This window comes from Magallana gigas, chromosome 2, assembly GCF_963853765.1.
Source record: "Magallana gigas chromosome 2, xbMagGiga1.1, whole genome shotgun sequence".
Classification (NCBI taxonomy): Eukaryota; Metazoa; Mollusca; class Bivalvia; order Ostreida; family Ostreidae; genus Magallana; species Magallana gigas.
In genome coordinates, this window is record NC_088854.1 from 15,503,359 (window position 1) to 15,524,857 (window position 21,499).

The window sequence follows — 21,499 nt, forward strand, 5'->3', positions numbered from 1 at the left end:
TGTTTTCCCACATGTCTTTGTGATGTGTAATTTCTCATCAACTTTCTGTATGTTGTGACATTAGTTAGTGCAAATCAAAGTGTACAAAAACAATAGTTTGTAATAAAACCTTAAGTTCAAAAAATTCTTTGGGTTATTCTCGATTAGTCTACTTGTATGTCAACTTTATATTAAAACTACTCTCAGTTTGTCACAAAGAAATTAAATCATGATTAACATCAATCTTATTAAAATTAGATGATCCAAATTTTCTATCTCTTCTTAATTTGAGATGTGGTAGCAGATTCAGAACATCTAATTGTAATTAAATTGAATTAAACAATCATAATTATTAGCATGTAATTCTAACATGGTTTCATTTCATGTCTCCAAAACCTTTAACATTTAGCTACCACAAGCCATTTCATTTGAAGAATAAAAAGAAAAGACCTTTGGTCAGAAAGAAAATGAGAAATTTCATGTTGATTTCGCAGCTTATTTAGCTGATCTACTGCAATCTGCTGTAGTTGGTTTATGTTGCCATGTCTAGCATTAGGAAAGGGCATGACACGGCAAATTGAGAATTTATGGCATCAGGCCTTTATTCTTAATCACAACTTTATTCCCGCTTGAAAAATTCTCCAATTTTTAGCCTGCTAAATTACATGTATTATAAGTATAATGACTCTATTGATTACATACCATTCAATAAAGTAAAGAATTATTTTTCATCGTAATAAGGTATTGTAACCTTCTACAAAATATAATATATTTACATGTACTTATATAAAAATTCTTAGATAACTAAAAGTTATCAAAAATTCTCAGATAATTGAGAGATATCAAACATTGCTGAGAATCAAGCATTTTGATTTTTTTTCTGTACATGGCAATCTAACGTGCTATTGTTATGATAGCAAGATGGCCTCCACTGAAATTCATGATCCAAGGGTCATGAGTTCTTGTGCCTAGGCAGTCGCTTGACAAATAAGCAAAAAAGTTTTTATATTTTGTTGAATGAAATTTGATTTTTGTATGCTTTGTCTTATTTTACATCATATAAATCCCATGGAATGTTGAATGATACTGCCATTCTCAATGATATATTATTTCATAATTGTTTGTCAATACCAAAAGCTGAATTTTTCTATCTCTACTCATTTTATTTTACACAGAACTGTACTACATAAACTACGGTTACCATTTATGCCCATGGGCCTCTAATAACGTCGGGATCGAAGTTACAGAGACAAAATAAAAGTAAAGGAAAAAAACCAAGGTGTTCCGCACGACGTTACCCCGGGTTTGGATTATGATTGAATGAACAGAATATATTGAATAAACAAAAATGGCACAGTCGTCGACCGCCAGTGTTGATGCTAAATTACTGCAAATAATAGGAATTGAAGTTTTGTCTGTAAGAAATCATATACATTCATAAGTAAACTTATTGTCTTCTTACTTTTTGACCATCATATGTTTTGTTTATATTCCTCCCATTTATATCTAACACTGTTTAACTAAGGCTTTAAACTGTTTAGTATAGGGATGGTAAAAAGTGAAAAGACAAATAGGACGCAACGAGCCCATATGATATAGGTCCAAACGTTATATTTTTAATTGGTTACTTTTTATTGTAAAATTGAAGCATTTCTTTGGATGTATAAAAAACAGTCATACTTGATTAGTTGTGGTGGAATATTATTGCCAGATAATTACGGTAAATTGACTTCTCAGATTTTATTTGATCAGTCAGCTATAAATTTATGAAATGGGGTGGGAGAAATACTGTCCAAACCTGCAGTCACAGTTCCTTGTCTGAAAGTTAATATCTTCTAAGTCGACTTAAAAATCTCGCATATTATCAGAAACACATTGGTCATTGAGACTGATATATAAATATGACAGAAATATTTCTTAACCAATCAGTTGACGAGATTCAACTATGGTAATTTTTATATCAATAAAAAACGGGATATTATAAACATAATATTTTGTGATATTCAATTTATTGGCTTATTAAAAGGAAAAATAGAGTTTAAGTTGGGACAGATATCACCATAATGGTGATAATAGGCAGTTTTGGTATAGAATAACTGCAAAATGGAATATGAATTTACAGTGCGAACATTTGAAGAAAAAACCATCATATGGTATTTTTAAAGTTTATCATAGATGTACAGTAAATGCAGCTTTTTTATCCTTCTCTATTGTAAACACACATTGTGCAAGACTGATCCTCAAGAGGTTTTAGATTTACTGTGGGACCTCATTTTCTCTTAGGTTGATACACTTTTCAGTAAAGTCTATATCTCGTAAACAAAGTGTTTGTAACAAGCCCATCTAAGGAACTTCATGTTTCAATCAGTATTTCATATATATGTATACACTGTAATAACAAAACATCAGGTCCTCAACACAGTTATACATGTAATTAAGATACATGTATATGAAATAACTGAACAAATTAGATATTTATACATGTACTATTATACTGATTTAGAAGAGATTAGTGCTACACAAAATTGGTACATTGAGATCCTTGATTTTTTTCCTTGCAAATTTTAGGAAAAAAAGAAAGATATTAGTACTGCATGCAATGGTACCATTAAATGCAAAACTGCACATGAAAAAATTCCGAATGAGAAAAATGCCAGATTCATGTATCCTGGTAAGTTTGAGAGAGAGAGAGAGAGAGAGAGAGAGAGAGAGAGAGAGAGAGAGAGAGAAAGCACATTAACAAGTATAGCCTTTATAGGTACATGTATCATTGAATATTTATATTTTTTTTATTACTAAAATTACTAAAAGGTGTATTGATAGTTAGAACACATATATATGTTTATGTTAGTGTAACTGCATTTGCATTCTAGGTGTATGAATATGGTTTTGCAAATAAAAAGTAAAATTTTCTTGAAATTAATCATTGTTGACTTTGCCAATTCCCTTTTCAAAATTCTTTTTATAATTTATTTTATTTAAGATCCAGTTTCATTCACACAGAAAAAGAAATCCAAATCAGGAGAATGGCTTGCAGAGCACAAAGAAAGAGGTCAAAATTTCAAACGATATTCCACTGGCATGACTATAAACAGACCAACCTATAGCAAGAAGTTCATTTACCTTACCCCCTTGATATTTGATGAGGAACCGGTGCCAAAGAGCATCCTTGAATCACTGTCAATATATGCTGCCATCTTTTTTGATGTGCCAATCAAAATTGGCAAGAAAAAGAATATGCTTAAAGATGTACCTAACAGAATTAATGAAGATTCAAAGACTTTCCAAGTTGATGCCTCTGCAGTGTTAGATAAAATGGAGGTTCCATCAGATGCATTTTGTGTGGCAGGAATAACAATGTGTGATTTGTACCCAAAACCTTCGTGGAACTTTGTCTTTGGTCAAGCACAATTGGCCAATAGCTGCGGAGTGTACTCATTAGCTAGATATCTATCCAATTTTGGGTCCTCACAAAACACTGTATATAAGCCAGAAGAGTAAGTTTGCATCTTAATATACTGAGTATTATGTAATGATTATATATGTAATACAAAAGGAAAGTTTTTTTCCATGAACATATGTGTCTACATTTTATACAGGTGCACTCAGCATATTATCCTTTAATGATGATAATGATTTAATTTAATTAATCCTATGTCACCAAAACTCATTAAATGTCTAACTTCTCCATAGAAAATGATGTGTAGCAATTTCAAAAGTAGATTTCATCCTTTAGAATTAAACATTTTCCATTAGACGTGCTTTTGAAAACAAAAAATAATAGTTTTGATTTTTACACACTGACAGAGAAAAGGGTGGAGAGCCAACCATTATAAGGAGGGCCTGTAAAGTCATGTGTCATGAAATCGGCCACATGTATGGACTGAGCCACTGTATCTACTTTGAATGCCTGATGAATGGTTCCAACCATTTACAAGAAGCTGACAAAAGACCATCATTTCTGTGTCCACTTTGTTTGAACAAGCTGTACTTTATCACGAGATTTGACATTGAGAAGAGATACAGGAAAATGATGGATTTCTGGGGCTCCCATGGTCTTCAAGCAGAGGTGGAATGGCTCCAGACACGTTTAGATATTGTGTTAGGATCTGAATGATTAAATTTTTTTTTATAAAAACATTAGCAACAGAGACTTACCGGTATTTTAGGTCATCTGAGTCACTCATGTGACCTATTGCAATTGGTCTACGTCAGTCTTCATCCATGGTGTGTCATTCGTTAACAATTTTACTTTTTTAACTTTTTCTTGAAAACTACAAGGACAATTGTTACCATTTTTGGTGTGAAGCATTGCGATTTTTACAAGTAAACAAACTGCACCATTAATTGCAGTTTTTTTTACTGTTGGAGGCACTGTAGCTCCCAAGTCGTCCACCCGATTTTTTTCAGACCTGCAAATAGGTTGAGACTTCAAAATGAAGCTTAAAATGAAAACATGAGACTCAGACCAGCTTTGGTACTCAGGTGACCGTCAAGGCCTGTGAGCCTCTTGTTACCTATTGCACTGTATGTTAGTGAGGAAATGTATGTTCTTTTAAGAATGTAGAATAATTGTTAATCTTATTTAATACTAGTACAAGTAATAGTGAATTTTTTCAGTTATCTCTCTTGGCTTAATGTGAATCTGTATTACCAATATGGGTTGTAATCTTTAAGAAGATGTCGTTCAGCACAATTTAATTATCACTAGAAACGAATTTACAAATCAAATTGCAAGAGTGTTGTTATGAATTAAACACCCACCCCATCCCTCGAACCCCATCCTACCCTTACCCACCCACCTCATGGTAAAAAAAAATCCGGATCCGTCCATAATTTTATTTTTTGGTAATACATACGAAATATATATCTATAAATAAAAAAATAAAAAGATGTTCAATTACGCTCAAAGAACAGGGGCGTACAAGGCGTTGTATATTCCCCACTCGGAGCAATGGAGACGAAAGAATTTCAATTCAAGTTAGAATTTTAATTTTTGACTTGTACAATCTAATTAAAATTAGATCCTTCACGCTCTCGTATTTGATATGTCGCTGTGAGGATCTAACAACGTCCCATACGGGGTCACCTCACAGCGACATATCAAATATGAGAGCGTGAAGGATCTAATTTTAATTAGATTGTGACTTGTATGGATTGTTTTCATTATAAATTTCACTATGGAAGTCAATATTGTGCTTTCATTCTATAAACACGACAGGCATTGGTTTCCAAATTAAGATGCACATCGTTTTTTGCCTAAATCTTGGGTCATTCACAGTTCTTAATTGCAAAATTAGGTATGAATGGGTCCTGACTCCATCTTAAAAGTACTTTTATATAAAGAATAAGTTTATTTTGATTTTTATTATTGATTTATTAAAATGGAGTCTAGACCCATAAAGGGTCAAATTTGTGATTTTCACCAAAAACGTTTTAATTAATTATTGTCAAAAAAGTTAATTTTTTTCACCCGTACTCCAATGTGTCAACGTAGCTCACTGTGATAGGCGGAGGCTCATAGTCCATCTTTCTCCATGGAGAGGGTGTTCGAATCGTATAGACGGCGTTTTATTTTTAATTCATTTGCCCTTAAGTAAAACGTGTTTTGCTTTTTTATTGATTATGAGAAAAATATCTTATACCATTTATATAATGACAACAATTACGTAATGTTCATGTTCTGTACATACAATGTCGGATAAAAATAGCGCTAGCACAGATCTGAAATCATGCTGTAATGCTTAGAAAGCATCAGATAAAACAAAGGAGATAAGTACCAAGTGTATGTATTATTCTATTTCATTTATTTGTCAGAGAATGCAGTTCTATATTATACATGTGATGCAGAGTTTCAAATGTAAAGATTTTTTATATGTCCATATGCCATTTCAAAATCTTGGGTACGGGGGGATTTGTCAGGCCTTGTACGCTCTTGTCCTTTCTTTGACGGTGACTTGTGGATTGTGTGGGGCGGTGGGTCAGAGTTATTCTCTTTTGAGATGTGGAAAGGCATAGCCTACTTCGACTTCTCAAAAGAGAATATGTCAAAGTGTGATCTGGAAAGAATCTAACAAAGCAATATTTTTACACCGTTAGTTTCAATATTACCTCATTTTACAAAAATATTTTACCCATAACGAAAATAGAACGAATTTAGTCGGAGGAAACTGTCCTTGACATAGTTAATTATCAACTTAAACAGTCAACCCCGGCCACCTACAGATATAATCACAGTGTTATGACGAGGAGGGATAAGATAATGGCGACCTATAAAATATGAATGTGCAGCTAGTGCACTTGTTGCATTGGCAGGTAATCAGACTTGTAGATAATATTGTTTTTAAACAAAGCAGGGCTGCGTTCAAGATCGTAGCTGTTAGCCTAGCCGCTAGGTCGTAAATATCTAGGTCTATTGAACGGACCGCAAGGTTAGCCGCTAGGTCTCAGATTTGAAGTTGGAAATATTCAACTAAAGACTTATTACATTGACATAATTTGTTAATTTCAAGCGGAAATATATATGTTAAGATTCATTATAATAACGTTACAAAGTGGTAACTAAGGTGGCCATCTTGAATTCGATGTATTTAGGCTACGAATATCTACCTAGCGGCTAGGCTAGCTTACCGTTCAACAACGTAGCCGCTACGTAGCCCTACCTAGCAGCTACGATCTTGAACGCAGCCCTGATATCGGTCTACGTGTTCTATGTGAAGTATAATGATTGTACAAGTTTTTGTAAATTTTGTACTTATATTTCATTTAGAAGTATTTTCTACATACATAGCTTCTGCTTGGACAAGATCACTGTCGATGATATTAATTGCATTTTCAAATTCATTGACAATATTCTAACAACACGACTTTAGTGTATATAGAGAGAGGGAGGGGGGGGGGGGGGCTGACTTGGACAGTCTTAAACGGACAAGAGTACGCTTGTCTTTACTATCATATTATTACAGTGTGTCGATGCAATGCTTGGCAAAGATATAGTAATGTTAACCTGCACCTTCCCCATTAACAGCCGCATAATACATTGTATGTGTTTATTGTATAAAGCTTACATACTTGCTGTATTTTTTTTACCATCATTTACAGATCTGATGCTAAGCTTGGATCGGTCGGAATACACGCGGTTGTGCCAGTTCTATTCTTATATAAGTTTGACTTGTATAGCACCAGATTAATATTCTTTGCTTACTCGCGTTTTTCCACGGTCCAAACAACCAATCTTTCTTTTATTCCGTCCTATAATGAGAGAAAAGAGAATAATTGGGAAATCCACGAAATTTTTTTTATCAAGCCCACCTTTCAAATATGAAGTAAGATTTTTCTAGTTACAAACTATTACTATCCAAATGCAGGTTGGTAGGTGATCAAATATACGTGCTTTTGATCCATTGGATTTGATCCAATAACCAAACCGTATTTATGTCCTTATATTTACATTCTACTGTGTTTTTCCATTAAATTTTGTGATCTTTAAATGCCTCTAAATGCAATAGCTAATCACTGCGTATGAATTTACGTGTAATTTACATAAGTAGTTCTCAAACAGTGATTTTTAAGTTATCGGTTAAAAATATATTTTATGAGTGTTGACAAAACACCATGTTTTACTATTAATCAACAAAAAAGTTGACTTTGTTGTTAAAAGCAAAATTTCAACTGTTATTTTTCATGGGTTATATTTTCATGCTCGTCGATCTCAACTCAACAGTCTATGTGATACTCAGTAACCAGTTTAAACCGGTTTTGAAAAACAGCTGTTCTTGCTGTTACTAATTTACTCCCTCCGTGAGCTACAATTTATATCGATTTATTTAAGTAAATAATTGACTTCATCACTAAGGGAATGTAAATATTAGCATTAAATGATTTATTTTTGACGTCGTCGTGTCAATAACTGCCGTCAGTTGAGCAGACAAATTATCATAACGTGCTAACGCGCGTTATTCAATTTTTCTGCTCACCTGACGGCAGTTATTGACACGACGACGTCAAAAATAAATCATTCAGTGCTATAATTAAATGAATTTTCTAGCAAAAAATGTGTTAGCTTTAATTTGTATATTTATGCAGACTTGTTTTGCAGGAAGACTAATTTAAAATGGCAATGGCCACCATGCAATTTGGACATTGCAACAACACGGTCTGTTGTAATGTTGAACAAGGGATAACTCTTATAATAACAGACGTACACGTAATTCTTTGAAAGGTCGTTGACCGAAAAACCAACATGTGGCAAGGGACAAGAAATCACAGGGCTTCACAAACAAGCTCGGGGTAAATTTTAGTGCTTAATCCCGCTGTATCCAACAGGATACTAGTACTTTCTGCGTGACATTCAACTGGTATTTACTTTGTAAAACTGATAGAGTGGGAAAGATCTAAAGCATTAATATCAATTCTCAACCACGCCTGTCCTCCTCTTTCCATGGAACCACCAGCTGTTCCCAGTAAATAAAGTTTCAGTAGAGATCGATGCGTTTAGTAGAAAGGACTATGTGCGGTTTTATGCATTTTTTGCCCCCAAAAACAAAGTTTTAGAAAGAGCTTTAAAAGTTAGGTGAAAGATATTTTAAACCATATTGGAAATAAAGGTGTAAAAGGTTATCACCACAGTGACGTCATAATGTAGAAATGAAGTCATGAAGATTGCATTATTTTGATAAATTGATGTTTTGTAGCAAAATATGGGTGTTTTCCGATGGTTTTTCGACTCGGAAACATCGAGCGCAGGCTTGCTCAAGTACAATTTTTTAGTATAATGTGTATATCTATCTGACGAAAAATATATGTTAAAATCGCACTTTAGCAGACCTGCGCTCTATACTTCCGAATGCTAAATATAGAGCAAAAATGAGAATATTTTCATTTGTTTGCAAATTTGCGGGAATTAGGTCATTTAGGTGACGTCATAGATAAACAGCAAATGAGCAATGATGACTAAAATCAAGATTAAAGTTATAGGCATCCTCTATACAATGATTTGTGAAGATTTTATTTTTATACGACACTATTTAAAAATTGGTTAAAATCGGGGGCAGATATTTGACCAAACCGCACATAGTCCTTTTAACCTCGGACACGACGGAAGGGTACAATATGGCGGATTTTTTAGATCTATGAATGACCCGACCGACCGTCTTAATCAGTAAGGTATATTGGACTGAGGTATATGTATACGATGTATCCTGTATCACGATCAGAGTCGGTGCTCTCAATTATTAGCTTACCCGGTCCGCGCTTTACCCGTCAATAGCTCGTCGTTTATAAATGTAATGTGTCCTTCATTATATGCAGGTTATATCGTGATTAGACCATTTCTCCTTTTTTAGGTCACCTCAGTCACTCAGGTGACCTAATGCAATTGGTCTTCTTCCGTCGTCGTGCGTTGTGCGTTAACAATTATACATTTTTATCTTCTTCTTAAAACTACGAGGCCGATTGTTACAATCTTTGGTATGAAGCAGCTCTATGGTATGAAGAATCTAAATTGTGAAATTCATGGCTCTACCACCCCTGCATCGTCGGAACCCACGGGTTTTCTATCCGTTACACTGCTTTAACGGATAGAAAATCCGTGGGTTCCGACGATGCCACCCCTGGGGTGCCAGGGGTTGAGCCAAATATTAAAAAAAAAATTTTTTTTCAAAAACTCTACTCCCACACACATGAGGAAATAAAATGAATACTTTGTAATGATCTCCATGAAGCCCTCTACTAAAATTGTGAAATTCATGGCCCCTGGGTTAGGGGTTCAGGCTCTAGGGTGGGGCCACTTTGCCCATATAGTGAAAATGTATTAAATCTTAGAAAATCTTCTCTTCTCCCATATATATTTGAATAAAACTGAGTGCATGGTTATGATTTCAACGGACTACTCCTCTAACTGAACTGTTAAATTCATGACCCCTTGGACAGCGCTTAGGCCCTAGGGCCGGGCCAATTTAGCCACATAGTGAAAATGTATTAAATCTTAGAAAATCTTCATCTTTACTCCCACACATGTGGGGTAAAAATTGAATGCATGGTTATGATGTCTACAAACTCCTCAACCTAAATTGTGCAATTCATCGCCCCTGGGTCAGGGGTTCAGGTCATAGGGATGGGGGGGGGGGGCAATATGGCCATATAGTGTTAATGCATATAATGTTTAAAAATCTTCTTCTTTACAGACACAAAACACAGAATATTTAAAACTAACTGAATATTTAGAAATAAAATTATCCTGTGTCTTTGATACTTATAATATTTCATGCCACCTTCATGTAAGACAAGGGTTATGGCTGAAAAGAGGGGGGAGGGGGTATGTATTTTTCTCATTATTTTAATCTGCTCAGGAATTTCAATTAAAGAAATGAGTTAATTCATATGTTTACAAAAGAAAAATAATGATGCTCACCATCATAGTTACCGATAAGATTTTGTGAAAGCATTTGAAAAGAGTTCAGGGAAGAAGATTATAACAGTTAAGTCTTGTGCTAAACTATGGGGTTAAAAGTCCTTTTTGAAAGATTTCAGGCAGGAAGGTGGATGTCGTTACATCTTCTACTCCATAATGAAACTAAATTAAATGCATTTATGAGACTCCTTGACAATTTTGTGTATGGGCAATGGTACTCAGGTGACCGTTGAGGCCTAAATATTGGCCTCTTGTCTTTAAGGTCAGACGACACGTTCCTCGAGAATCTTTTTTGTATCTCCTCGTAATAAAGAGTTCCAATAAAAAATATTAATTTTATAATTGCTTTAAAAATGATCAAAATTTACTTGGATTTGGTTATATGTCTAGATAGTCGAGTGGTTATATTCGTGGCCGCTCACTGCCAGAAGCGTGTAGATTCTAGAGGTCGTGAGTTCAAAACCCCGCCCCGGCGGAGTTATTGTTCTAATATAGTGCATATCGCTGTGCTGTAGATGTATTTATTTTTATATCAGCAATTCAAGTGTATTTTCAAGAAGATTATATAGGAAATTGCATACTCTAGTATTTTGCAGAAATGCCTGGTAAGGTACCCTAATTTTTTGCAAGAAAACTTGTCAAAGTAGTAGTAAACCATTAACAAATTCCTGGAAAAAGTTATCTAAAATTGAGGAACGTGTCGTCTGACCTTAATGAAATCGTTTGTACATGAAAAAATTTGTAAATTATTTGTCATATATACTGTAATGACCTGTGTGAATGTGTCTGTTTAAATATACAAAGATTATTAAAATCTATGGGCAACTATTGGCGAGCACCGGTGTGTTTTGGTACAAACAGATCCGGAAACCCCCGCTGGCATAAGCTGAGTTCGAAAAATCCTTAAATTCTAATCTGTGTCAATGTTCGATTTACAATGCGCTACCATTTGATATATCTCGTAAACTGGTCATTGACTCATTACGTCCGCTATAGAATGTACTGACTGACCAGGTTATGGGTCGTTGTCCTAACCATGTCGCGAGTTCTGACCATTTATAAAGGACAATACCAAAATACCATTGTCCTTATGGTTATAGACTCATTAAAGTTTAAAATTCAAAGACTAAAACCACATATATACATGTATAAATAAATAGAGAGAAGGAGAGATAGTTTACATCCTCTCAGTATGGGGCTGTTTATGTTGGCTTCTGGCTAGGCTTATTACTATTTTGTACATAAGTAGACTACAACGTATGCTTGATTATCTCATTTGAAATAAAATAAATGCCAAGTACAAGCATAGAGTTCTACAGACCCCAGAGCAATGGCATTATCTATATAGCGTTATTAGCTGAGGTCATTCATCTGTCGACATTTTTAACACACAGTAATTTCACACAATTACCGGATTTAAGAGTGTGTATATGTATACATTTATATGAATTGGGGAAACTGGAGAGTTTAATGACTTTTGTATCAATTTAATCCAAAATAAATCGCCACTGTCAGTTACTTTAAGACCAACTGCTATTCATCGTAATTCCTCACAAGAATATTTCTTGAGCAGCATCATTCTGTATATAAAGTATTGCTGGGACCGTTGCTGGACTCCATAACACGCGTTAGTGTTTTAGAAACATTTTCACAAGAGCTTGGACTTTTGGGTTGTTGGTGTCAAACAGCAATGTGACGTAGGCCTGTCTATTTCATTGCTGGCCTGCACTCAGTCATGGCTTGAAATCTGCTAAAGATTATTTTATGCAGTAAACATGATAGTAGTATCTATAATATTATTATACTTTCATGTTAAATACTGATATCTAATTTGTTAAGACGCAGTTTGCATTCCGTTTTATTACCCTCAGCGTTAGCAACACGCTTGGCAACGGGTAACACAACGAAATTATGCGCGCACGGTTCTCCGTAGAATTTACGTTGCAGTAAAGTTTTCTTTCAAATTAAGACATTCAGTATAATGAAAATAAATAGTGTCTGTTTGCCCAGTGTTTGGGAGGATAGTTGAAATTGACAACCCTCGAAAACCATTGTTTGTTCGAAAATGAGGGTGATATCAACCTTTACAATTGTGTGGCTATAGTTTTCACTTCATGGAAAGTATATACATGTAAGTAACAAGCACATCGAAGCATTTTTGCTTACTTTACCGCCATAGAAGTACGATTAATCGAGGTGTTAAACCCTGTTCAAAGATGATAAAAACATGAACCTTTTTTGTTTATTTTATTATAAGTCAACTCTTTGCAATGGTATTGAAATTTGAAGGGTTTTTTTTATTTACATTTAGAAAGTTACAATAATTTCATAAGATATTTTTATTAATTAAATTTATTTCCTTGTGACGATTGATAGTCAATCTTTTTGTTAGTACATGTACATCCTTTAGTACATATAGTACAAATGCCGCAGTGCCAGATATACGAGGGTTGTCTCAAAATAGCGTAGACAAGTGGTGTAATTCAGTTAATCGAAGACACTGGAAGAAGAAACTTGTGCAACAAAGGGTTTAACTAATTTGCATTCAAGTAAATTTTTGAAATTAAATATTGTTTAAAATTATATTAGTGAAATGAAAGCATGCTATATCATAAATTCGACATGCAGCGCAATGTCAAAAACGAAAAGTTGAATGAAAATTGCGAGGAAAAGGACTTTTTGAATGAAAAACTTAAGCTTAAGTTTAGTCGGACGCAAACTCTATTCTGAGGTTCAAATTCAAAATGATTATAATATACGTAATATGGTTTGTTCTATATGATATTCTACCCACGAGATGAACACACTTGGTCCTTGCTCTTCGTTTATCTATCCTTTTCACGTTCCTCGGGGCGTGATATAAGCAAAAGTGAGAGAAAAAGATAGAGAGAGAGAGCTCGGCCATGCACCATCTTTTGCTGGGTTTTCATTTAGTGACCCTTACTACTTACCACATTTAGTGAATGATTAAAACGTAGATTAATATTTAGTCATCTAGGTAAACGGAATCAAGTACTTCTCAATGAAAAACTAATATTGACTTGTGTCCATCATATATAGGGTGTCACATTAGATAAGTGTTCATCTATCCGGTTTAAACTGGGATTTTGGGGTGCTGCTAAAACGCGGAACGGAAAACGGAACGGAAAGCGGAACGGAACAGAAAATATCATATCACGTTTATCGCTTTAAAAGGGTATAGACTGGCTAGAAACGATTTACTTTGTATCATTTATTCATATTTAATGAATGATTATCAACATGTTGCTGTCTTATTGATATTCTAATGAATGTCTATCAAAATATAGCATTGTGTTCAATTGGCTTTAGGTAAGTATGAAACGGAAAAAATCAAATGTATACGAATTGTGAAATATTAACACGATTAAACAAGCAAATTAGCTGTAACTTTTTATTCATTTTTCTTATATGGTATTGCTGGCATATCAGCATAACGTACGCAGTTAGTGAACGCGTTTCATGTGTTTTATGAGTATTTTTATATTTCAAATATGATGTATATACTTACATCAACATTGGATTTTCGGTGTTCTATACGATCATAAATCATACAGACGACACAGTATCCTTGAGATGAAGAAAAAAACCGTACGACTGACGACATTTGAAATTAAAATACATTATACCAGAGACATAAATTATATGTTATTTATGTCTCTGATTAAACATTAAAATACCCTGTACTTGGTGAAACTATTATTTTAAACAATGGAATTTTGTTTACGTTTGCATTACTTGGCAGTTTTTCATTCCTGCAGCTATAAAATATGATCCGAATAGAGAGCTCTAGACTTTGCCTGGTTTGATTTTCCAATTATAAATTTGGACTATAGTCAGTTGATCCCAAAATATTCATGCAGCACATTTGGACGATTTAAAAAAAATATACATACCTGTAAAAGATGCAATTGAAATAGATGTTGAAATGCAAAACCCCGTAGACCTTTTTATTTTCAGCCGTGTGTTAAAACCAGCTGATGAGATAGAGAGGACGTTTAAAAGAAAGAATAATGAGAATTTTCAATGCTTCTGAAAGAGAATCGCTTGAACTCTGAGTTATATATAAATATCGAGTTATTCTGCAAAATGTGAATCGAGGATTTTTTGGGACAGAATATAGCCTAGTGGTCAATGCATGTACTGTTAATTTTGAGGAAATAATTATTCTTTAATAAATAATTTATCATTGCTAATCTTTCGAAAAAAAAATTCACATAAAGTATATCGTTTTCAGCATGATAAACAAATCTATGAAGTAAATAACATAAGATAAGATTTTCCGTTTTCCGTTCCGCTTACCGTTCCGCGTTTTAGCAACACCCGTGAATTTGGGGTTGTACGTGCTGCAGCAAATCTAAATTATCTCAAAGGTCAGTGCAGGGAGCGAATGGGAAGCGATAAATACAACATATTTTATATTTGTCTGTCTGTCTGCATATTTCACTCGTAGAAGACCATAGCTTATCAAAGCGATGAATTTAAAACATACATTCCAACTTATCCTTGTCTCGCCATATACTAATATCATGCGCATGCATGTGAATCTATATAAACTGCGTAATGGAAATACTTATAATTAGCTTCATAAAAACCTACTCAGAATGTACATGTAGTTTGGGGACGTTAGAAGCCCCAATCTACGAATGACACCCGCCCCTTTACTCTCCCGGGGAATGCTTTGTCACTATAGCCAATTTGAACTACATATACTTCTATATCCAACTGTATACTAATCATATACATGTATTACTTTATTAATCAGCACCTATATATAAATTAACAAAGTGGGTACATTAAAAGGGATGGATTATAGAAATCTTTGGACACCACATGATCACATCTTGATATTAACATTTTATCAACACCTGTACACATACATGTACTAGAATCACTTTTAATCTTGATGTAACTCCATAGCATGTATGTCTTTAAAGCAATATGAGCTGTATATTTTAGAATTTTATTTTGCTGCAAAAACCTGCTAGTACGATAAGTCTGCTTAAAACTTCAGCTTTTATGATAAATAAGGTTGGAAAACATCATTAATTTTTGTCAAAGGAAAGATATCTCTTCAAAGGAACATAAAGCAAATCAATTTTTGTACAGGACGACAATAATTGAATTTCGCTCCAATTAAGGTTCCTGAACGGCCCTTTTTACAAAAAATTGGTGAATAGAAATTTAAAAACCATGATAAATAAGGTTGGAAAACATCATTAATTTTTGTCAGAGGAAAGATACCTCTTCAAAGGAACATAAAGCAAATCAATTTTTGTACAGGACGACAATAATTCAATTTCGCTCCAATTAAGGTTCCTGAACGGCCCTTTTTACAAAAATTTGGCGAAAAGAAATTTAAAAACCATGATATTTTTGTCATTTAAGTAGAAAATAACATTTTTGTTAAAAAAAAGTTCTTTGTGAAAATTGCAGCTCATATTGCTTTAAGTGAAAATACTTAATTTTCTATTTCAGGTTACATACATTACATGTATGTGCAAAAAATCATTTTTAAATAAGATAAAGACGAAAAAATCCTTGTATGTCTACTAGATTGTATTTTTTCATCCCCTTTCAGCAATATGACATAAAAAATATTTCTCTTGGCCAAATCTAAAGAATTGCTGTTCCACGAAAGAAGACACGATGTAGTACCGATATAGATTATATCGACAATGTAGTATCGATATCGATTAACTAATTTCAATATTATAGAACTTAAATGCATATGTACACAACTACAGCTGTCCATATTTAACGTCGATATCGTATCGATATCGATTTGCATAAGTACAGAGCTAAATCTGTCCACGTTTATTGCAATATCGTTTTCCTTTGTTTACAACTGAAGTTGTCCATATTTCATATCGATATCGTCGATACTACAACTCACTCTATTATAACGTCGATATAGACGATATCGTATTGAAATCGATTGACATGTATACAACAAATGCTGTCCATATTTATTGTCGATATCGTCTATATCGACGATATCGTATCGATATCGACTTGCATTTGTGCAGAATGTAATCAAGTTTTTTGGAAAACTGTACCATGCTTATTTGAAGTTTTGACGATATAGACGATCGCAGTTATATCATTTTGCAATCCTAGATACCATCATTTGAACGTTCTTCTCATTATTATTGATATTTATACATTGATTGATATTGTCATTTTTATTGATATTGTTATATTTCTTTTAATGCAATTATAGAGTTCGCTATTGTTTAGTTTATCGTCATTTTGTGTTTCGCCTATATAGTTAGTCTGTTTTGAAATTTATTAGTGTTGATATCGATGCCGATATCGTCATTTTGTGTACGATATCGACAATATAATTGATTTTGCAACTTCATCAGTGTGTGTGTGTGTGTGTGTCGATATTGATGTCGATATTGTCTAGTTGTGTGCGATATCGTCGATATCGACATCATAATTGGTCTAGCATTTTTCAAAATTTGATATCGACATCGATATTCTCATTTTGTTGTCGATATCGTCGATATCGACAACAACGTTGGTCATGGACATGTATGCCACGGAAAGCGACTAAATCGTACAAATCAATAACTACTAAAGATTTTTAATAAGCATAACAATTCTTACGGTATGCACAATAGAGTCATTGGTACTCTGCTGTTGTTTACGGGTCGCTCTAGAAAAGATATGCTTGTAGTTTAACTTGGTTTTTAGGTCAGTTCACACAAGCAGCGTACATAAGTATGATTGTAGATGGTTTTTCTTGATCTGGTTACATGTCGTATACAGGCACGTAGCAACAGAGGAAGAGGGCAAGGAGCTGGTCCTAATTTGGTCGACGATCTACTGTGCTAATTTAGAAATTAAAATCTAAACGAACCCTCTCCAAAATTGTTTCCAGAAATTGTGTAAAAATAGAAAGTTTATGTAAAAATCAAATAAGAAGGTAACCCCCTCCCTATGGATAAGAAATTTTAATTTTGGTTTGGTTAAGTAAATGTTTTACTTTTTATTTTTCTATCGTCAGGATTTGAGGGCAGGCTCTACCCTTCTTTGACGATGTTACTACATGTATTGTATATTTACATAAAACAGTTCATTGCACGCAAGTGCCTCACTATGATGATTGATGTAATTTCGAAATAAGGGATTTAAAAAAAACTATAATTAAACAGGATTGTTAAGGTAGGTCATTACATCAAGACGTCACAAGATAGTTCAAATGGTTTTTTTTAAATGTTAACATACATGTAGAATGACTTATAATATAACCAAAGCTAAGTGGCTAAAGGACCCCCGATCACGAGTTCGAATCCGCCTGGGGCTTTTGTTCCTTTTTAATGAATTCAATTTTTGAAAATAATAATGTTTAATATCCACATTTGCATATTTTTTTCTTTTATCTGACTTACATATGTATCAGTACTTTTTATGCACCATGCTCTCTTTCATAATCAAGTAATACTCTGCTGATCTGAGAAAAATCGTTCAAGGTGTAGTAAGCCATCTTCTGTGATTCCACCAGAAGAGTGTACAATTCCTGTTTTATTACGTAAAATATCTTATATGATATCAATTTCATAAAATAATGACACATCTTTTTCGTAGAAATGTGTCTTTATTCGCTGGACGAAACTAGCTTATATAGCACCATAACACGAAGCAGGGAGAATATCTGACGTCCTAGAAACGTCAACTATGCAACTACCTGGCTTCGATACCAAAACAGAAACACAGAGAAGGGTAACATGTGTAGTTCTGTAATCAATAACGATAGCAGGTCAATAGATCCAAGATTTTCAGTAAAGCCTCTCTCTCTCTCTCTCTCTCTCTCTCTCTCTCTCTCACTCTCTCTCTCTCTCTCTATATATATATATATACACGTCGCCTTTATATGTAATGAACTTTTGTATGTGTGCCTTTTAAGGATGTGTGCCTAAAATAGCGTGCTTGTTAGTTGAGATCGACTATAGTAGGTAAAAAGAGATCTTAGGAAGGGTCGTATTATAATAAAATCAAAGTTAATACCACTGCATTCAGAATCTGTTTTACTGATATCAGTTTTATCGTATTTTATATGCAAAGTTTTTTTTACAGATATTAGCTATACTACCATACTTGCCAACTGACCCGATTTCGTCGGGTCACACCCGATTTTTCAACCCTTCACCCGATTATTTTTTATGACCCGGCGGGTCATGCTTTTCACCCGATTTTTGTCGAACAATCCGAAAATCTCCCGATTTCCGGATTTGGTTCGTAAATTACGTTGCGCGTTTGACTTCCAGTTATCAACCCAAGCTAAGCTTGGATTTACATAACGCGTAAACAATGCCGATGGCTTTAATAGACACATTATTTAATAAGTGTAATTATTATCGTGAGTTGTTTTGACTAAGCGAAGGTTTAAATCATTAAGTTTGATGGCTTCCAATAAGAAAAGGTCTTCATCGTCGCTTACAACTTTCATGACATCATTTACAGAGTTCAAAAGCAAGGTTAATGTAGCAGAAACTCTTTTTGCATTTTTTTTTTTCAGCTGAACACAACCTACTATTTTCTGTGTCAGATCACTTTACGAAATTCAAAATCAGCAACTGTTAGTTAAAATGCTTCTTTGCAATAAAGTACATGTATTACACATAAGTTTTAACACATATTTCTATTGTATATACCTATGAAATGCATGATAAATATATCGTGAATGTCGTTACGCGCTATGACCAGATTTTTTACTTTCCACATCTGGTCATGACCAGATTTTCACATGTTGGAGGTTGGCAAGTATGTATACTACATCAAATTTTCACATTTATGTATTTGCATTAACAGTACAAAAAGAACAAATTATTTCAATAGATATTATAGAGTATTTTAATTAGTTGTACTGAAAATTTAAAGCCTGAATTTCATTAATATAACTTTTTATCTTTTTTTCCGTTTTCCCACTTTTTAAGATTTGAAATCTACGAAAATCGTTAAGTCGTTCGTAAAAGGGTCACCAGAAAATTATCTCCCTTTCGCCGAACAGTATTTAATTAAACCAATGAAAAAAAGGTAAATTTTCACATCATGCATTTTTCCAATCACAAAGGAGAGGAAGTGCACAACCCGGAGACTGTAAATTATTTAAACTCTTTTACCGTCTTTCAAATATGAATGTCGTTATATAATTTTTTTTAAATATACGTCATAACAACCATCTTTTCGATGATTTTCCAATGCCGTAAAGTTTCAGTCCAACATTTGAACATCGTCATAATTTCATTCTATAGTAAATGAAAGGAGCATTTATGTTGCTCAGACTTGGATACTAGTATATGAAATTCAAATGACGTTTAATAACAATTAAATGTATTGAAGTCTATTTTTTAGATGAACTGTTTTTAAACCTAATATTTCAGTAAAATATGAAGAAAATCAGTTAAATGATGATTAAAGACCGATTGTTTTACAAAAAGAAACTTCGCTACAGTTAATAGTTTGTTAAAATAAAATTTTATACTGCATTCCCGCTTCATCAATGAGACAAATAAGTACAAACTGGTTATCTGTGTATCTTTTTTTCGGGATGGGGCCATACCACTTTTCGAGATCTGTTTATTTTTCATTGGACCGCTTAAGTTTATTTGACTTGATATTGTCAGAAACTGACTATGTAGGTATCTTAATAAACAGATTACAGTTTAGTAAAGATTGAGGTGTCAACCAGCCAAAACTGGCCGCTTCGGGATTTCAATTGATGGCACTTGTTTATCTGTGTCACAACACAAAAGTGTCACACATTTGAATCGGGTTATGAACTTTTTGTTGTGGAAAAGTTTGTTTGTCGATAAATATTTCATAAAGGTTATGTACATGTTTGTATAACTATCTTACTTAATTTCACATATGAGAGAGAGAGAGAGAGAGAGAGAGAGAGAGAGAGAGAGAGAGAGAGAGAGAGAGAGAGAGAGTTTCGATTAATGAATTGGTGGAGGGAATTCCGTAGTTGTAAATTTCTCCTTACTGTAACTTTTATGCAAACAATACAGATTTTCTTTAAACTCTGGCATTTGCACCTATGCAGATTTTAAATGAGATTTGTCGTCATAAATATTATTTATTCGTTAATTTGATGCAGGTCCGAAATAGAAAACATAGAAGGATCACAACATGCATTTATTGGTTTAATACAGTGGGAACCAGACCCTACAGCTCATGAATAAAATGTTTCTTCTCACACAGTCTCATACACTGTTCTATACTGATTTTATCAATTGATTACTAGTATTTTTGGCCGATGTTGTTCATAAAATGTCTCCCTAAACAGGATATTCAGGTAAACTTAAGTCCATTAAAAATCCTGATTATGTAACATTTATTGTGATGTTCAATTTATGTGTAGACACGTACATAAACATATATAAAGGTCCAGAATTGAAAAACATTCTTGTTGAAACGAGGTTGTTTTTTGAACACACCATTCGATATCGTAAGGCAACATGATATATTTTGGTATTTTTAAGCCTTCATTCGCAGCTGCAATAGTTGTTTGGTTACTGTTTTTTCTTCTTTTTTAAATAGTTGGATAACGTAACTTACAACTAAATACTAGTAGATCGTGTGCTTCTGTAAGATCGAAACTGTACATTCTGTGTTTTATTTGGATTTTTTTGTAGTGTATCAATGGGGAATTTTTTTTTTTTAATTTTATTTTCATATCTAAATTTATTTAAAGTATACTCTTCTAAAAACGTTTTTCTTTTTTAAAGAGCAGTTTTTACCTATTGGATCAAAATGTATTTATTGGAAGTTTAGGTTTCATACAACGCACTGTGGATATTGATATGCATCGTTTTATCGATATAACGATTAATCCCTTGAAAATTGAGGAGCTGTAAGAGCACTGTTAGTTGTTAACAATATTTAAGGAATGAATTCAATATTTATTTGTTTTATACGATATACGATGCGAAGCGGTTTATAAAAAAAGCGTAAACTGTTTCAAACCATTTTATATCGTATAAAACTAATAAATATTGAATTCATTGCTTGTAATTTAATTTTTTTACTCTTCATTGTAGATAAAAACGGCCATTTGACCTTTAAAATTGTGCAAAA

At 33.5% G+C, this 21,499-nt stretch overlaps 1 protein-coding gene across 5 annotated transcripts; it reads left to right on the forward strand.

Annotated features, from left to right (window-relative positions):
* Positions 1-1,246: 1,246 nt before the first annotated feature.
* LOC105334361 (archaemetzincin-2) lies at positions 1,247-4,590 on the forward strand. 5 transcript variants are annotated; one of them, XM_034448174.2, is made up of 4 exons: positions 1,247-1,396; positions 2,548-2,650; positions 2,963-3,476; positions 3,787-4,590. In XM_034448174.2, the coding sequence occupies exons 1-4, from the start codon at positions 1,328-1,330 to the stop codon at positions 4,094-4,096; spliced, it is 996 nt and encodes a 331-aa protein (XP_034304065.2). In that variant the 5' UTR covers positions 1,247-1,327; the 3' UTR covers positions 4,097-4,590. The 5 variants fall into 5 exon arrangements, with proteins under 5 accessions (XP_034304065.2, XP_065931294.1, XP_034304066.2 ...); XM_066075222.1 differs by having other exon boundaries at positions 1,321-1,420; positions 2,983-3,476; XM_034448175.2 differs by having other exon boundaries at positions 1,379-1,396; positions 2,983-3,476.
* The last annotated feature ends 16,909 nt before the right edge of the window (positions 4,591-21,499 follow it).

What these genes read in the sequence shown, in the direction of transcription:
- LOC105334361 (XM_034448174.2), top strand. Translation starts at nt 1,328, where the DNA reads ATGGCACAGTCGTCGACCGCCAGTGTTGATGCTAAATTACTGCAAATA. An exon ending in TAGGAATTGAAGTTTTGTCT is followed by an intron (nt 1,397 to 2,547) that starts GTAAGAAATCAT and finishes TGCAAATTTTAG; the next exon opens with GAAAAAAAGAAAGATATTAG. An exon ending in TGCCAGATTCATGTATCCTG is followed by an intron (nt 2,651 to 2,962) that starts GTAAGTTTGAGA and finishes ATTTTATTTAAG; the next exon opens with ATCCAGTTTCATTCACACAG.